Below are 19640 nucleotides of genomic sequence, written 5' to 3' on the forward strand. Positions count from 1 at the left end.
CCTACTCATGCATCCAGTCTCTCAGAAAATGTCTTTTGAGTAACTGGCTGTGACTTTGGGCAGTATTTAAATATAGCTACATATTCACAGGGCCTCATGCTTCAATCTCCTAAACGGAGGGGGGAGGAACAGAGAACAAACAACAAAAAACCCCAACTGGACCCTGTGTGTGCTGGGCTTGTAGAATCAAGCTTCCAGATGTAACTAAAACCAGCTGCATGCCCCTAGAAGTAATAGGTTCCATCATTTAACTATTAATCAGACAAACAGCCTTCCCAAGCAAATTTCACCAGTGGCTTGAGAAGTTCATTGCTTGCAAAACAGTGTTGTTGTCCAGTGTTTAGCACCCATCCATATAGCTCAGTAATGAAAACATGAAGTTTAAATACATTTGTACATAAATGAAATTATCACAATTTAATTTTTTTTTTTTTTAAATACAGCTAAGGACCCAAGTACTTGCAGCATAGAAATGTGCAATCAGGAGGACTCTGTGCTGACAGAACTGTATTTGCTATATCTAAACTTCATTGCCAAAAGCAAGGTCTATAATTTTCTAGGCATGCCTCTGTCATTTTAGGGTGGACAGAGGTAACATTTTATGACTGACATAACTGATGGCAAATGCCCCTCACATAGATAGTACATTTTGATAGATAGTATATTTTGATAAATCTGACCATTACCCAACACAGTTTATTTTTCTTGGAGGAAAAAGATGGCTGAAGCCTGGTATGCTGGCAAAAGCATAGTTTAGCAAGCAGGAAAGATGCTAATATTAGAACTATTTGGTCGGTGTACTTAAATATCAGCAAAGCATTCCCAGTGAAGATCTTAAACTGGAAGGTGAATGTGGTGAAATAGAGTTGGGATAAGGTAATATGACAGAAGAAAAGGAATGGGAGGGTAAAACAGGATCATTTTTTCTTTCATGGTGGTGAAATTGTTCTATAGAGATGATTTAAGCAAACATCCTCTGGCAAATCTGTTGCATTACTAAAGATTCTGTCACCCCTATGTTGTGCCTAAAGTTGTTTGGTGGAAAAAGGGTGCATGTGTTGTGCTTAATCCCAATTCACAGCTCTCTTTATCTCTGAAACCCCACTTATTCCAGAAATTAAAGCAAACATTGCTACACAATGCACAGGAATTGCTAAATCGTAAGACATGCCAGCCTGTAGGACCAGTGAATTTTAGCTGAAAAGTGGGGTGGACAGTGGTATTAGTGCGTTTACTGTAATTAAATGCCCTGTAATTACATTGAAATGGCTGTGAAATTTTTTCAGAAGAGATATAGTGTTGGAAAACAATTTGGAGGAGTTCAGAGAGAACTCTGAATAAGACAGATCATCTATGTAAACAAGGATCATTCATTCCAGAGTGTTGGTCATGAAATAACTTACTTTTTAACCTGAATTATACACATGCCTGAGTCCCACTTCTTGTGTTCGGTACCCCAGTTATGCATTAAAAACTCCTCAAACATAACTATGGAAAAATAATGCCTGTTATGAATCAACCACTGCTAAAAATGAGCTGCTAAATATATATCAATGCAAATATAGAAGTAGAGACAATTAACTGCAACCTTGGATTCTAGTCTATCCTGATGTCTTTGTCACGGAAACTGTTTGCAAACAGAGCTGTGCTACTATAGCCAGTATACTGAATGTGTATTACCCACATGGTCAAGAATAACATATATGACAATGTCAAATAGAAGAAATAATATTTATCCTTTTTACATTACAGACCTAAGAATGCTTGCTCAAGGTCACCAATATATTTCAAAAATGTCTGGGGAAAATATTTTCAAATTCCCAAGGGGTTTGCAAATAAGTTTGTGTTTATAGGTTCAGATCACCCAGTGGCAAGAAACTTTTAGTTAGATAACTAACTCCCTTATGTATTTGGTAGTGTGGATACAGGAGATAGTTTGGCCCGCTACAGTCATAGCTAGAAAATCAACTATTCCTGAGTTTTCATATGAAGCTGTCCTCAGTGAGATTTCTTATGCAATCATTACATATAATGTAGGTTTACAATTACCAATTCTATGCATTTTTCCAGATACAGAACTCAAAGCATGTTGCCCGAACAGTAAAGATTGTCAGCATCATTTTCTGTGAAGAATCACACAGGTACAGAGAAGTCACGGGTACCTTGCCTACGATCACACTCTTTTCTTGCTTCTGTGGAGAGGTCGGTGCCCCTGATCTCAAATTACTTCTGTAATTCCGCTGACCCCCCTAAAATTTAATAAACCCCGGTAACTACTACCTAATGTTAATGCTGTTATTTTCCCATAAGATGATGGGAGAAGTCTTCCTTCGTAAGATGCTTTACTGTAGCATACCGGTATTTACAGTGAAGTGGTCTTTTCCAATCACACTTCCCTCCCCCCGTTACCGCTGTTAACTTCTAAATGAGTTATTATGATCCAAACCGCAGAGAATTTCGTGCAGGAGGGAGCTGAGCTGCAACAGCGGTATATGCGGGCTCCAGGCTGTTCCCCGTCGGGGACACCTCGGCCACGGCCCCGCACGGTGGCAGCTGCAGGCGCCGCATCACTTTCGTCCTTTTTTTCCCCTCGTTTGTTTGTGGTGTTGTTTTTTGGGTTTTTTGGTTGTTTTTTTTTTTTTTTTTTTTTTTTTCCTTCGTCTTTACTCGCAAATCTGGCTGCTTCAGCTTCGGCGTAGGCCGTCAAAAGAAAGCGTGTCCGACGACACTCCAGGGGGAAACGGGAAAACACGGATGGATGTCTGCGCGACCCCAGCCTCACTTTTCTTCCAGGGCATGTGCAAAAGGAGGCTTTCCCAGCCGCTCCCGAGGCGGGCGGAGATGCGGCTGCGGTTAGGAACAGGCTGGACGGTGTCAGTACAGCCTCTTCCCTTCATTTCTCGACTTTTACTATCGCTGCCCTCCCCGCGCCGCTCTGCGCGCTTGGTGACGCGCCGAGACCGCCCTCATCGGGGGGCGAGGGCCCGGCATCCCCGCCCCGCAGCCCCCTCCTGGGCCCCTGCGCTCCCCCTCCCTTCCCCCTCTCCCGCCTCACGCAGGCAAAGGCGAGCTGGACAGACCCCCGCCCCTCCTGCCGCCCACCCCGCCGGGGCCCCTCCGCCGTTCACCTCCCTCCGGTGGAGGGGAGTGAAAGGCGCTCATTGATCCCCGGGCGCGGCCCGCCTGGTGACGAGCGTGCGGGTCCCCTGTAAACAACCAAACAACCGCGCCCCCGTCACTCCCCGCCCCCGGAGCCCCCACACGCCTGGTGAAGGAGCGGGAGCGGCGGGGGGAGCAGGGAGGCGGGGTGCCCTGGGGAGGCGGGGGGCCCTTGGGTCCGCTCTGCCCCCGCCGCCGTTTGTTCCGGAACCACCGCACCGCGATCCCCCAGCGGGGCCGGGATGATTTCCAGTGGAAATGCGGACGCTGCCCTTATTCACCACTAAAGCGAAGCGCCCGAATAAATCAGTGCTGTTTAATTAAGACGGACTAACACCGGCAGCCCCTGCCCCGCGGCCATCCCTGGGTGGCATTTCCCCGCCGCTCGGGGCGGGAGCAGCGCGGCCCGGCGGGGAGCGGGCGCTGCGGGCGGGGGCGCGCGGCGTGGGCGCTGTGACACACCGGGCGGAGGAGCGCGCGGAGCCGCCGCGCGTGTGCGGGCAGGGCTGACGCACACGCGCGTGTGTGCGGGGGCAGGCGGGGGGCGCCCGGCGCTCACGCAGGGCCGGAAGCTCCGCCCGGTGGGGCTGCAGCACCTGATATGGCCTCGGGGAACTCCGCCGGCGCCCCGCCGTGTCCCGAGAGACGGCGAGGGGCACCGCCGGGGTTCGCCGGATGTGCCGGGTCTTCCCGCCGTGCCCGCGCCCCCCTCACGTTCCGCGCTCCGTGCGCGGAAGGCACCGCCGGCAGCGAGAGGCTGCGCTGCGCCCCAGAGAGGCCGGAGGCTGTGGGCGGGAACGCGGAGGGGCGGGAAGGGGGCGGGGGGGCGAGGCTCTCGCCGTCCAACGGCGCCGCGCCGCCTCGCTGCCGAGAGCCCGCCCCGCCGCCCCATTGAGGGCCGCAGCCGTCCTTCGCGCTGCCCGGCGGCCAATGCGGGGCGGTGCCGGCGGCGGCGGCGCCCCGCCCCGTCTCGGTGTGTGAGCGCCTCGGTGAGGCGGCGGTCACGTGTTGTTTTGCTCTTTAGTTGGGGCACTCGGTGCGCGATGTGTTACTTACGGCGAAACTCCCGCCGGCGCCGGCAGCAGCAGCGGTCGGGGAGCCTTAGCGGCGTTGCCGGTACTCGAGCCGGGGAGGACGCCGGGCGGCCGCCGGCAGCACCCGCTGCTTAGAGGTGACAGCGGAGGATCCTGCTGCGGCTCCGGGCACCGCTTTTCTACGAAGGAATAACTTTATTTTACCTGCTTCCCTCCATCCTTCCGTTTTTCTTTCTTTCATTTTTTTTTTCTTTTTTCCCCGCGGTGCTCAGGCTCCGGATCCGCTCAGCGTCGGTGACAGCAGCGAGAGGAGCCGGGCGGCGCTCCCGCCGCGGGGCTGGGGATGGCGAGCCCCGCTGTGCTGGGGCTGCTGCCCCCCCTGAGCTCCCCGCTCGGCCCCAACCTGAACAACAACAACAACAACAACCAGGGCGTCAGGAAGTGCGGGTACCTGCGCAAGCAGAAGCACGGCCACAAGCGCTTCTTCGTGCTGCGCGGCCCGGGCGGCGGCGGGGAGGAGGCGGGGGGCGCCCGGCTGGAGTACTACGAGAGCGAGAAGAAATGGAGGAACAAGTCCGGGGCGCCCAAGCGGGTGATCGCCCTGGACTCCTGCCTCAACATCAACAAGCGGGCGGACGCCAAGCACAAGTACCTCATCGCCCTCTACACCAAGGACGAGTACTTCGCCGTGGCGGCCGAGAACGAGCAGGAGCAGGAGGGCTGGTATAGGGCTCTCACCGACCTGCTCAACGAGGGCAAGGCGGCCTGCCAGGGGTCTCCCTACCGCCACCTCGCCTCCCCCTTCTCCGCCTCCTGCGGCGCGGCCGCCGCCTCTCTGGCCGCCGCCGGCGAAGACCTTAACTACGGGCTGATCGCGCCGGCCACCGCTGCCTACCGAGAGGTCTGGCAGGTGACGCTGAAGCCCAAGGGCTTGGGGCAGAGTAAAAACCTCACTGGCGTCCACCGGCTCTGCCTCTCGGCCCGCACCATTGGGTTCGTGCGCCTCAATTGCGAACTGCCCTCCGTCACGTTGCAGCTGATGAATATCCGCCGCTGCGGCCACTCCGACAGCTTCTTCTTCATCGAGGTGGGGCGCTCGGCCGCCACCGGCCCCGGCGAGCTCTGGATGCAAGCGGACGACTCGGTGGTGGCCCAGAATATCCACGAGACCATCCTGGAGGCCATGAAGGCGCTGAAGGAGCTGTCCGAGTTCCGGCCCCGCAGCAAGAGCCAGTCCTCCTCCTCCTCTTCCTCCGGCGGGGCCGGCGGGCCCGGCGGCAGCGGCATCTCCGCCACCCACCCCATCACTGTGCCTGGTCGCCGGCACCACCACCTGGTCAACCTGCCTCCCAGCCAGACCGGCCTCCTCCGCCGTTCCCGCACCGACAGCCTCGCCGCCGGCACCAAGTGCACGCCGTGCCGAGTAAGAACGGCCAGCGAGGGCGACGGCTGCCGGGTGGGCTCTGCGGCCGGCAGCCCCATGAGCCCGGGCCCCGTGCGGACCCCGCTGAGCCGCTCGCACACCCTCAGCGGCGGCGGAGGGCGGCAGGCGGGGAAGCTGCTCCCGGTGCTGGCCGGCGGTGGCGGCGGCGGGCTGCAGAGCAGCCGTTCCATGTCCATGCCCGCCTCCCACTCGCCCCCCTCCGCCACCAGCCCCATCAGCCTCTCTTCCAGTAGCGGCCTCGGCTCCGAGCCTGCCCACCCGCATCACCCGCAGCGCCCGTCCAGCGGCAGCGCCTCCGTGTCCGGCTCCCCCAGCGACGCCGGCTTTATGTCCTTCGACGAATACGGCTCCAGCCCAGGCGGCGACCTCCGGCCCTTCTCCTCCTCCTCCACTGCCAGCAATCGTAGCAACACTCCCGAGTCGGTGGCCGAGACCCCCCCAGTGCGGGATCCGGGGGGCGGCACCGACCTCTACGGCTACATGGCGATGGAGCGGCCTCCGAGTGGCCGCCTCTGCTACCGGCCCTGCCCCGATGCTGCCAGCGACAGGTGCCATCGGAAGCGGACCTACTCCCTGACCACGCCGTGCCGGCAGCGACCCGCCGCGCCGCAGGTTTCCTCCGCTTCGCTCGACGAGTACACGCTGATGCGCGCCACCTTCGCCGGCAGCGCCGGCCGCCTCTTCCCCACCTGCCAAGTCGGGGCTTCCCCCAAAGTGACCTACACCCCCTACCCCGAGGACTACGGGGACATCGAGATCGGTTCTCACCGCAGCTCCGGCAGCAGCAGCACCAATCTGGGCCCGCCGGCAGTGGGGGGGGGAGGGGGAGATGATGACGGCTACATGCCCATGACCCCCGGTGTGGCCGCAGCCTTAGGACAGGGAAGCCGGGGCAGCGATGATTACATGCCCATGAGTCCCACCAGCGTGTCTGCCCCCAAGCAGATCCTGCAGCCCCGGGCAGGGGTGGGTAGCGGGTCCCCGGGGAATGGGAGCAGCTACAAGACCAGTTCGCCTGGGGAGAGCTCCCCTGACGATAGCGGGTACATGCGGATGTGGTGCGGCTCCAAGTTGTCTGTGGAGAGCTCAGATGGAAGGCTGAGTAACGGCGACTATATTAATATGTCCCCTCGGGAACCCCAGAACGGGCCCCAAGCTCCCTCCCTCACCCCCCCAGACTTCTTTTTTGCCCCTTCAGGGCACGGGTCCAGTGAGCCCGCAAAGCCCAGCTGCTATTCATACAGCTCCTTACCCCGCTCCTACAAGAGCCAGGGCTTGGCAAAGGACAGCGACCAGTATGTCTTCATGAACTCCCCGGGGAGGATGATCCCGGAGGAGGCAGTGTGTGGAGCGAGCCAGTTCCCTGCAGGCACCTTCGCTCCCTCCAGCCACACGGTGCCTTCGCCCCTGCGGCACAGCCGGACCGAGAGCTTCCTTAGCCAGCGGTGCCAGCGGGTGACCCGGCCCAGCCGCCTCTCCTTGGAGACCTTGCGGACGATGCTGCCCAGCATGAATGAGCACCCTCTGCCGCCTGAGCCTAAGAGCCCTGGTGAATACATCAACATTGACTTCGGGGATGCTGCTGTTTATTCTCCCCCCTCGCTGCCTGCTGACAGCCCAGCCTCCTCCCTGGGCTCAGGCACTGGGCAGAGGCGTTCCCCTCTCTCTGACTACATGAACATTGACTTTGGGTCACAGTCACCCTCCCAGTCAGGCACGGTCTCAGTGGGCTCCTTGGAAGCTCTCTCTCCAGGTTCTTCCTCCAGCACCAGCCAGCCCAGTGGGCGCTACCTGAAGGAGGCTGTGGGGGTGGCTTGTTCATCCAGCCCATCGGATGGTGGGGATTACACGGAAATGACCTTTGGCATGGCCACTACCCCACCTCAACCCATCGTTCAGAAACCGGAAAGTGCCCGGGTCACCAGCCCCACATCTGGTGTGAAGAGGCTCACCCTTTCTGGGGTGGAGGCTTTCATTCTCTCCAGCCCTCCCCCAGACCCAAATCGGGGGGCCAAAGTAATCCGGGCAGATCCCCAGGGGCGGAGGAGGCACAGCTCAGAAACTTTCTCCTCCACCACCACTGTGACCCCCGTGTCCCCGTCCTTCGCACACAACCCCAAACGACACAACTCAGCCTCAGTGGAGAACGTGTCCCTCAGGAAAAGTGAAGGCCTGGAGGAGGAGCAGGGTAGCAGTCCCATGTGCCGGGAGACCTCAGCTGGCTTCCAGAATGGCCTCAACTACATCGCCATTGATGTGGTGGATGGGTCCCTGGCAAACTGTGACAAATCCAGGTTGAAAGCTAGGCACCTCCTGAATGGGGGCATCAATGGAGTAGAGATGAGCACCTATGCCAGCATAGACTTTCTGTCTCACAACCTGAAAGAAGCCAGTGCTGTGAAAGGTGAGTAGCTACGTCTGACAGTGCCTGCTGTGTGTGTTTGTGCTTTGTGTTTACCATCACAAGGTTGTGTGTTGTTGTGTAGAGAGCACTATCCCTCTTTGCTTCCTTACAAATCACTTTTATCCCTTTTTACATGTCCTGTAATAAGCAGTCTTGGCGGAACTTGGTGGCTCTTTGTATGAGGAAAAATGTTTAATTCTGGAATATTTATTCATGTTTCAATACTACTGTGCCATTATTATGTGTTTATACTTCTGGGTACCCCATGAGAAGCTATTTACACAGTTTCTATGTTTGGGCTGTACTCAGAGTTTTCTTAAGTAAGATTTTGGAACGTGTTTGGAAAATGTGACCTAAATAGTTCATGTTAATGCAGCTTCTAAATACCATTTAAAAATGTAAAATGATTGAGTTAAAAGCAGGGTTGTTCCAGTGAAGACATCACATTACAGAAACAATTCTTGGCTCTCTAGCTGAGAAGGTCTGTAATACCAAATTGAGAAGGATAAATTTAATATCATGGTTTTGAAATACCTTATCGCTTTCAAAAGTTTAACAGTAGATTATAGTGAGCATGGAGTGTGAATTTAAGAAATGGTAATTTTTTCCAGAAGTCACTATTTGCTTGAGCTGTTGTATGCTGTATCCTGTATTTCACTTAAGGGCCCAGCCTGTGTTGGTGTGTAACAGTGTTCCAGTTGATGGCTCATGGATTGCAAATGTTGGGTGTCAAACTGAGGAAATCTGAAATTTAGGATGAGAGAGAATTTTGACTTTCAGTATGTAGCTATTCCTTTAACTAGGTGCTGGTTATGCTGAGAAAAAAAAGGAAAGAAACAAATACCCTTCCTTCTTCCCCAAAATAGTACTCCACCTCTCACAGTGAGAGAGGATTTGTACACAACTGGGGCCTGGTTGAGGAGGGCACAGCCAGTCTGTCAAGGAGGAAAAGTTAATATTGAGACACTTGTAAGGATTCCCTCAGCTCTTGGATTTATGCAAAACATGGTAGTCAAACCCTTATGCATAGATAGCTGTAATATGTGTTTATGGGTGTAGCTGGGTGAAATGACAAGCCGTGTAGTAGTTGCTTGGAGGAAAATAGGAATTGCTTTTCTATTCACAGTGCTGATACAGGCATCGATAACAAGTGAGCAGCAATAGCTTGTAAGAGCCACTTGCAGGTTTCATTTTTCCTTGTGTTTCCTTAGTAGCTAGTTGATTTTGAAGAAGAAAATATTTTCTCTTTTGATAGGAAGTACAGGAAGATGGAAAAGATGAGAGATCCACCGTTTGCAGAGCGAGCTTTGAACCTAATTAAGACGAGAGGATTGTTGAATGCAATGTCAGAGTTTGAAAAGATGAAGGCTTATTCTGAATGACTGGAAGGGTTGAGGGCCGAGCCTTGCTTGTCTCTTGCTTTTAGTTTTGCTGGGGTCGCTTTCAGGATCCTTGTCTCTTGCCCGAGCCCGGTGCGGATGCTGCAGCCCCCGCTCTCCTTGCCCGGCCTTAGGATGGCGGTCCCGGGAGCCAGCAGATGATCACGCCCTTTTGCTTTGCAAATGGATTTTAGGATTTTCCGCAGAAACGAGGAGCTTGTCTTGAGCCACCTACAACCCCAATTGCAAATGAAGCCCGGTGTTGGGAAAGAGCTATTTCCACAGCATTCCCCAAACTGCTGACCCTGAGGGAGGGTGGGGGGCGGGCGCCGGTTACCGGGAAAACCCGGCGCGGGAGCGCGGCCGCAGCAGGCGGCACGCGGGAATGGGAGCGGCGGGCGGTCAGATAAGGAGAGGGAAACGACCGCCGTCCTTCCCATTCTGTAAACAAAAGGATAATGCAGAGAACGCAACCGTGTTAATGTGGTACGCGGCTTACAGCGGAGAGGGCTCAGTGCTGCTGCGTGTGTTTGTCCAAGGACGGTTATAGGCTTGCCTTATTTTAATATTTAATCTGCATGTGTGTTTGTTTTTCCTCTTTCCCGTAAGCTTCTAAACGCAGATCACATGGAGGAGTGGTGCGGGGAGGCTCGTTGGGATTGATCCTATCTGTAGGAGGTGGGCTGTCTTCTCCAGCACCTCGCTTCCCTGAGAAGGGTGCCAGCCTGTAGGGTGCACTCAGAGGTACGGGATGCAGGGATGGATGGATGGAACCAGAGTCAGGTCAAGGTAGTAAGGAAGAACCTCACAGCAACAGCATCCTCAGCCAACAGTGGGTTGGGTAACAAAAACGGGCATCAGGTTAATTGCACTTGTGGCAGCCAAACTGGGACAGTCACCCCGTGGGGAAGGAGAAATACATCATAAAGGACTTCTTTGGTGTAAGTTTAATCAAATAATAAACTTCTGCAAATTTCCTAGTTTCCCTTTTGGTTTTCATTGGGATTTCACACTGAAGTTTGTTTATGGAAAGTCTTCTGCCAGTGCCTAAAAAGGTAACCCAGAATTTTGCTAATGCATTTGAGTTTCAAACATTGTGATTTGGGAGACTACTAAGAATTTTATGTTTTTACTTAGCAACATATTCTTTTTAAAGAAAACTGTATTTTGTGCATAGACAAAATTATTTCAACAGTAGTAATTTGAGAAAATCTAATTCTGTAAAAATTACTGATTTGCACAAGAGAGAGCTTTTATAATCAGCATTGTTTGTTTAGTTTGCACTTTTTTCAAACTTTGTTTTTAACTACTTTGGAAAAGTGAGAAGTTTTACTTTATGAGTGGTTTCTAGTAATTTTAAAATGATAGAGAATCCACTTCTGTTTAATATTGAGAACAGGAGACTCTGAGATACAGAGTATACAAACAAGCTCCTTGTAATTAGCTTCTCAGAAAATTAATATTTTGATTTGTGCAAAGTACATGTAAGAAAACATGTATTGAGTTCTTTAAGGATTTTAATTCATGGAAAGTACATGTCAAAATCAGTTTGAGTTCTTCCTTAAGGTCTGTAGCAGTAGTTGTATTTTCATGTGGATAAATGTTTTAAGGGAAGTTATTTGTATCATTTAAAGGTGGCTGGCTTTCACGTGTAGTGTGTTTCTCTGCTATCAGTAACTTGCCTCTGCTGTAGAGAGTGCTTTGTTTTTGGAAATCACTGTTCATATTATCCTGTCATGGCAAGAGCAAGGAGTGCATCCACAGCTGCTGTCAAAACAGAAGAGTTAAAAGGTTTCTTGAAATTACTGCATTGTTTATTTTTACTGTGTTCTAAAAATGTGCAAATATTTAGGAGTTGGAGAAACAATTGCCTTCACCTAATATGTAAATACTATAATACTGTTATTGGTGGGTTAAAACTTGTTACTTGCTAAAAACTAGCCTTTGTTCTTAAATTATGACTGCTTTTTTCCTTAGAAACTTGTGGATTGTGTATGGATTTCATTATTTATGGAGATGTTTATGCTCATTTTTCTTATAAAGTGTGAATTATTAATTCTAGCCTATTTATGACAGACTGCACTCAACAATGATGTGACTTTTTACGGTGGATCTTAGTTTTGAAGTCAAAGTTGAAGTCAAATAGGAGTTTCGTTTCTGTTTCAATGGGGTTAAGATTTTACCCTTTGTGTGTAATCCTGGACTTCTTAATTAAGGCTACCGTTAAATTTAGTGGGTGTGTAATAGGGAATTTTCTTCAATCTAAATCACCAGAGTGGGTTGTCTTTAATTTTGTTTTCTTTTCCATTCGTAGAGTGCTCTGTAGTTTTAAATGTTTCTCATAGTTGGTCTAGTTTTCTAAAATTGAACAGATGCTATGTATAATAATGCAAAAAAGCTTGAGGATTCTTTCCCTCCCGTGTCAGTTTCTTTTGCCTTGATTTGTTTGAAGAAGTCATCATCTGTAATGCAGCTACCAAAAATCGTAATAAGGTGATTTTTGATAATAATGATCCTCGCCTTGTCAATTAGCTTTTAGTTTTGTGAGGGTTTTATGGTTGCACGTAAACAATAAAAAAGCCTATCTTAAAAAATCTCTTCCTCTGTCTTTCTAATGGGGTTTTAGATTGTGGAAAACATAAACTTTGTTACCTTTTTCTTTGGGATTACTTTATACAATGAATTATATTACTAAGTTGTTTGCTTGACCTCTTCTTTAAATGGCAACTGACAGAAAGTTTTGGTTCTCAAAGCAACATAAGAATATTTATCTCTTCCACAAAATTAATGCACATTTTAAAATGGCTTCTTAAAAGCATTGAAAGAACTATATGCTATGTTAGACATCTGTACATATTTTAAAGTCTTTTTTGAATAAATCTGTTGTAGTAGTTTCTCTTACTGTTAACTTCTCTAAGAACATCAAACTAACAGCAGAAAGAACTGAGCTGCTTTTATAACTTACATAGCTTGGGTTTTTAACTCACACTTAGAATTAAAAATTCGAGGTTTTCTTTTAAACATCTCGAAATTCACTTACTGTCTTTCAGATGGCACTTTGGAGGTGACCAAACCAAAATGGTTAGATCTGAACCTAGCAGTGCCACTCATGAAACACAAAATGTAAACTGAAATTGTCTAGGATTAAATGAAGCTTTTAATATTTTAAATTATGTTGATTATATGGGTGTCAGTTTGTTACAAGCAGGTAAAATACCATGACATTTAATAAACATTTTTTTTTGCTTTATACTTTAAATTACGTTTAGCTATACTGCTCATAGAAAGAATGTCATGGTTACTTTCAGTCATTTAAGATAAATTGTTATAGACCAAATTGAATGGTGGGTTTGTTCTAAAATGAACCAGTACAGTCATAGCTCAAGGCAGAGGAAATGCTTAGGTTGATGATTGCTTCTGATTACTTGATTTCTTTCAAGATAGCTACAAAGACTAACGTTCATTTGAAAGTAAGAAGAATAAAGGAGTGTTTAAACAGAAAGAGTATTAGGGCATGTTTTATATGGTGGGGTTGGTTTTTTTTTTGTTTGTTTGTTTTTTTTAAGGCAAGACTAACATGGGTTTCTTTACACTTGATTTATTCTTATTTTTAAATAGTGTTAATTACACTGGAATGCTGAAGTGGTTTATAAGCTGAAACACAGCAAGCATCCACTGAAAAATTTAGCTGGTTACTGTATGTAATCTAACTTCCCCCCTATTCAGAAGTTAAATGGCAGAGTAATTACATCCAAGTATTTTCTGTCTGTAAGTTTTTCTCTAAAAGCACCATTAATATGTTTCTTTTTAAAGTAATAAACATCTTAAAAAATGGTTATATCTGTGGCTTTTTTCTTCTGAATTTGTTAAAATATAGTATACTTTTTGTACTGGTTGTCCATATGTTTTCCTTTGTGTCTGTGTTCATTGTGTTAGTCACGATATTGCAAATTTTGTGGAAATTTTACCATTGAGTTGATACACTATGTGTTATAGTGATTTAAAGTGCATATGCTGACTGGTTTGTTAAATTAGGATATGTAATTATGACAGTTTCACAACTCTCTGGTTGTTTTTGCAGTTTCTTAAAACGTTTGCTTAGAAGTGATCTGTGTATGCGTGGAAATCAGTATTATCCCTTGAGTTTTTAGAAGATGGTGTAGTGACCTCCAAAGTTCAGATATGTTTTCTTTGTTGTCTGGCGTGTAGTTATTTTTGAAGTTTTGTGCGTATGTGTGTAGGAAGTCAAGAGTGGCAGCTTTGAAAAGCCAAGTTCATCTCAATTAGTCCCCTTGTTGCTGGTTGTTGAAAATACTGTCTCTCCTGAGCGGAGTTCTTAGAGGAAGCTTTGTTTGTTTGTTTTGTTGTTGTTTTGATTTTTGGTTGTTTTGGTTTTTTTTTACACTTGTGTTTGTGTCAACTGCCTTTAGCTATCTAGCATGTGGGCTTTCTTGGATTAGTCAGTCTGCCAGGGCTCTGGAGAACCAGCAGCAATAAACAGAACAAGCAAAGGTGACTGCTCCCATTGTCTTTTAAAAGCGAGTTGTAAAGTAGCATGCCTTTTCCCCTGCATCTCTGTCACCTTTGGAGGAAACCAGGATTACTAGTTTAGGCTGTATTTGCAGTTTCCACACAAATAAAAGTAGAATGAATCCCTCAGTTGCAGGGTTGTGTTTATAGTTAACACAAGCTTTTAAGACTTGGGCATTACAAGCCTGCTGCAAACCACAGAAAAATCAATGCAAAGATTGCTTACATCTTTACAGAGGGTCACCTAAAAATATTTCTTCATGTGTTACAGTGCTAAAGCATCTAGTAACATTTGAGGCTGGCTCAAAGACAGCAGTAGTTTGTGATCTCTGTGTAGCCAGTTAAACAGTAATCAGTAAATTTTCTAAAGAGTAGCTGAGTGCCTGCTTATTTCCATGGAGTTATGCTATTGCTTGGTAGCTCAGGTGACAAATTAGATACTAAACTGGGAGTGTTGAGGAAAGATTTTCAATCTGATGATAAGAAATCCCTTTAGAAGTCAATTTGAAAGACCAAGGACAATACTTGGAGTTCTGTTACTGTTTTTGCTTAAAAAATATTTCATAACATTCTCATTTTTTTTTTTAAATCAGTGATGATGACCCCAGATTGTGTATAGCTGTACCAAAAATAGTAATTTAAAAAAATCAGGTTCTTGCTTACAGTGATATACAGGCAAATACACTCTGGAAAGAGGCTTGTTACAAGTGAACAGTGGGGAGATGCTTTCCAAAGTAAACATCTTTGATGCTAGGGTGAGGGTTTTTTTGTGTGTGTTTTCAAGTCTAGAATTGCCCATCTCAGTTAAAAAAAAAGTTATTTCAGAGTTTGTTTTTTATCTCAGTAAATCAATCACTAAAATATAGTTAGGAAAAAAACAACGCAAGCCACAAACCTAAGCCCCCACCTCCGATGGTAACATCTACACTGCAGAAGAGTAATGTAATAGCTTTATTGCATAGATTAGGAATGATTCAGTGTTTTGTTTACATTATTTGTCAATCTCTTCAGCATTCTAGAGGAGAACACTTCCTTCCTGGCAGATGGCAGCCCCAGGGCCATGCACCTGCCATTACAAGCACTACACACTAGTAATCTACCCCAGCATCACTGTTGACAAGAGGCTAATGATTGGAGACTGTCTGCCTGACAGCCTAAACAGAATAGGAACACATTTGTCCTTCAGCGAGGGTCTGAGAGATCTTAGGTAGAGCAGTCAGGACAGCATGCTGAAAAATTATAATGGGACTTAGTTTAGACCTCTTTGGTAGTGTTTGTAGTATGAGCCACTTGTAAGATAACGATGCTTCAGAAAGCAAACTGTGTCTGGAAGAAGGGATTTTCTGTTTCCCTGGCAGGGCGATAGCGGACGTGTATTAATAGCTCGGTGTTGATGGGAGGAAGGCTTGCATGATCGTGCTGCCTGTGCCTCTGTCCTCTGCGGCACCGTCTGCCCTCGCTGGGAGCACGGAGCTGGATGCACTTGCGCTGGGAAATGGGGCCAGGAGCGCTGTTAGAAAGTCAGAATGTCTCTTTAATTGTTTGAGTGGTTTGTTTGGTGTTTGCATAATGCATTCCTATTTCAATAATTTGATTTGTAATTTTACGTGTTTTATTATGACATAAGACCACAGTCTCTTATTTCATTTTTTGTTCATTTCTCTTACGCATATGTGTGCGTTTGCTTGTCTTTGAAACCAGTGTGGGCGATGTTTCTAGGGGACACTACCCAAGGCAAGGGTATCTTTGAACTAGGCCAGGATGTTCTTTGCTAAATTTAAAAACTACCCAAATATTACCCAGAGTTTGTAGGGTATTAAGCAGGATTACATGACGCACGGATTAGACATTGTAGAGCAGCTTGTTTTTTGTTTGTAGGGGTCAGAAATGGAGGCACTGGGGCTCTTGTGTGATGCCAAAATATCAAACTTGCTGATAATCACAAGCAGCAGAAGTTTCTTAGAAACAATAGAGCACTTAGGACAGCTTTCCAAGCTTTCTCCCAGTTATGCTTTAGTAAAATTTGTTTGATATATGCTATGATGATGAATGTAAGGTATAAAAGTCAATGTTATATTGAGTTTCAATTTCCAAATTTGTTTCACAGGTACTTTAAAGTAGACTAAGAGCACCACTGTAAGTGCAACTCCAGGCAGAGGACTTTGATTCTCTTCAGTCAGACAAATCAATAAATGATTCCAGTAACAGTGGGAAGATCATGTCAATGAAATAAGATCTAAGGTGGTTGATTTATCTCTTACATTGTGTCTTCTGAGGCAGTATATTATTTTAAAAAGTGTTTATGACAGTCATGATATCTGCCTCATTAAACTGAGTGGCATTGTCAAGGTAAGGTAGGGAGTTGGAATTATGAAGACTTTTTTTTTCTATTTTGGATTGGGTTATTGGTGGTTTTTTTTTGTTTTGGTTTGTTTGTTTGTTTTTTGGTTTTTGTTTTTGCTTTTTGTTTGTTTGTTTTGTTTTGTTTCTTTGGTTTGGTTTTGCTTTGAATCTAGGCTGCATATCACCAGAAGTCACAATATTGATTGAACAAGACATACAACAGTCTTTCAGGCCGGGTTAGGCTTAACTCTTATGTAGAAGGCATGGTGTTGAATAGTTGTTTAAGAACAAGAATAATAATGTTTTTGGTTTAGTCTGCCTTCACTGATGTAAATAATTTTGGATATAGAAACTTACTTGCAATAACTGGTAATGTTATATTTTAGCATTATTTAAAAGAATAAGAGTAGAATTGACAAATGGATGCAGACCTCACCACTTTTCTAGTTAATGCAAAACTTTTACATCACCAAATTGACTGCTTCAAATTTGTGGTCTCTCCCATGCTTGAATTACTGAGAAGTTATGGAGTGAATTTCTTATGTAGTCTTTCTGCTAGTTCCTCTGGTAGTGATTTTTTCAAAAACTCCAGTGAGTTGTTTTTAGTTTACTTCAAAAGGCAAACCAAAATCAGGTGATGTGTCTAACCAAAATTTTCACTTATACCTAGAAAAGACTTCTTGTGATGGAATGAGATTTGGAACTGGAAGGTGGAGGTAAAGTTCTGAAAGTCAGTTTACTCAGTTGTGTTGTAGCATCATTTTTACATCATAAACATCTGGCGAAGTTTATAGGAGGGTAGAGTTGCATCTTCTACAACAGCTTTCATTCCTGAGCAATTAATTCTGCCAAAATTAATGAAATATAACTATAATAATACTGTCTCTTTAACATAACAAAAAGAAAAGTTACACTTTCATTGTAACAATCCTGTACAGAAATGATGGAGATTTGTCTTGGTGATTGCTGTGAAAGCTGTTTGTGAACTATGAAAAGTCACTTAGTTTAAAATTATTTACAACTAATTAGTTTTAATCTGGCATAAAAATTCAAACATTTATGTTTGAATTTGGAGTCAATCTTGTGTAACAGTACAAAGTTACATAATTTTCTGCATGTTGATGTTACAGAATTAGTGCTCATGACTTTTACAAGAGTTATAGAAAATTACCTATGAGCAGGAGCATTAGGAATAAATATATATATATGACCCTGATGCACAATATACTTGAAAGAATTGGCCATAAACTTAAAACTGTTAATACTTACTGTTTACAATCCCAATAGTCTAGCAGTTACTCTCACAAATACCAGAGACACACTTAGCATGCTCTAATGAGTGCTAGGATAATACTGCTTTCTTTTGGATTTCTGCGGAAAGGTGACATAATATATGGGTCTGTTTTAATCTTCAAATGTCAAATGAAAATTCAGTAAAAATGAGCTTTTAACCTTGAATGATGTATTTTCATATAAATGGTAGATTTTGTGGGCTCTAAATAAATAAATAAATTGATGATACTTGAATGTTGAATGTTAGCCAATAGAATGATTTCCAGATACAAATGCACTGATGTATTTCAGCACTGTGAGTGATTTCTAGTTTAAGTCCTCTCTTCCCCCATACTACTCCTTCCCTGCCATTAGTGTGAATATTCAAAGGACAGTAAACTGAAGGGTTTGTAAGATATGGTAATGTGAGATAGTGTATCTGTTGGTAATGTGAGATTGTATATCTGTTATTAAAAAAAAAATAGAACTTGATAGTAGTGAAATATTATTGATTTCCAGTAGAAGTCAGATTCAGCCCTCAGGAAGTAAACTGATGGACATTTATTTTAGTACATGTACACTTGACTGTGCGAGGAGGTTGAAACAACAGCTTAGATCCTGCAGCTTGAGTGTGCACAGTGGATCTGGTGTGCCTGAATGCAGAGGGAGCAGGACTGTGCTGTGAATGAGCCGTGTGGGATGGTTGGATGCCAGGCTGCTGTTTGATGGAGTCATTGTGAGGGGTCATTTAGAGAGTCTTCTGAGTCTGGAACTATTCCTTAAGTCTTGAGTCTGCTTCAGCAGTCATGAACATGGCAAGCTTTTACTTGCCATACTGGCCTTGTGGATACTGTGTTGTCACATTAATAGAAAATGCTGCAATATTTTCTATTCCTCTCACTCTTCAGTAGATGTTTTCAATTTTCTGTTTTCTTGTAGATTGGCTATTGTCACTTTTACAGGGTGACAACATTTCAACCATACTGTTTTAAAAACACATTCTGGGAATTATTTCCATGATATTTTGTGTCAAGTGGATTTGGGCTGGTATTCCACTTTGCTAAAGTATTCTACTCTCCTTTGCTGAAAAATAGTATTGATTTAGTGAAGCTTACGCTGTATCCTTAATAAGGCATGGGAGAAACAGAATGAAGGGTTTATAATAATATAGAAAAAAAAAAAGTGCTGGGACTTTAGAACCTGTTCATATGAAATAGTGAGTTATTTCGAGAAATGATGTATAGGAGGCGACTTTAAACTCTCCACCCCTATTGGAATGAAGTGTGTGCATCCTGTCCTTAGTTGGGTATCTTAACCCTTTTATCAGGCCCTCATTTTTTGCATGTCTTTTCGAGGGATTTTCCAATTTGTTTTCTATGGGTTATCTGAGCAGCTGACAATTCATTATACTCTTCAGGCAAAGTTCTGTTAACTTCTGCTGAAGATGTCCAAACAGTGGACAAAGAAGTCTTTTATTGAATCTGTAGGTTGAATTTTTTTACAATCTTAATTTTTTTTTTTGGCCATGTAAACCCATTGTTTTATTGGGCTGTGAAGTGGCTTTATCTTAATATAGCTGTGTTGTGTGTGTGTGTGTGTAAGATCTTAATTTTGATTCTGTAGTCAAACATTTTAGTAAGTCTCAAAATATATTAACTTACTATTTGCATCAGATACACATTATTTTCTTACTCTGTGTAAGAATTAGCCTTGTTGGTGCTTGATACATAAAAGCCTGTTGTCTCATATTTGGTAATTGTAAGTTAATTCAGGAACAGGAGGAACTTGTGTAAATTCTGTGATTTAGTTTAAGAAAAACACTGAAGATAAGTGGTACAGGATATTGTATACAGTGACTATGACTGTAATGGTTGGAATGCATGACCTTACCGTCTGTCTTTTAAGTTTGAAATTTCATTTCTTCATTGAATCAGGTGCTACTGGAGGTTTTTTCCTGGTAGGTGTGTTTTTCTTGGTGTATATGGTGAAAATATTCTTTAACTTCCCTGTTTCTGGAATGTGCTTACTTTTAGTTTGAAAGAGGTTTCCAAAAATAGGGACGCTCAGAACCATTT

At 45.6% G+C, this 19640-nt stretch overlaps 1 protein-coding gene across 4 annotated transcripts in view; it reads left to right on the plus strand.

The window, feature by feature from the left end:
* Positions 1-4162: 4162 nt before the first annotated feature.
* Positions 4163-19640, plus strand: part of IRS2 (insulin receptor substrate 2) — a 118674-nt gene continuing 103196 nt past the window's right edge. For 2 of the 4 annotated variants that reach the window (XM_066176773.1, XM_066176777.1), the window contains exon 1: positions 4163-8041. In XM_066176773.1, the coding sequence (XP_066032870.1) occupies positions 4537-8041 (3505 nt within the window). In that variant the 5' untranslated portion in view covers positions 4163-4536. Of the gene's footprint in view, positions 8042-9296; positions 13388-19640 lie in introns of those variants that run through there. The other 2 variants (XM_066176774.1, XM_066176776.1) reach the window with 2 other exon arrangements.

The sequence above is a fragment of the Chamaea fasciata genome, unplaced genomic scaffold (genome assembly GCF_029207755.1).
Source record: "Chamaea fasciata isolate MVZ Bird 193981 ecotype frontalis unplaced genomic scaffold, bChaFas1.0.hap1 SCAF_2, whole genome shotgun sequence".
NCBI lineage: Eukaryota > Metazoa > Chordata > Aves > Passeriformes > Sylviidae > Chamaea > Chamaea fasciata.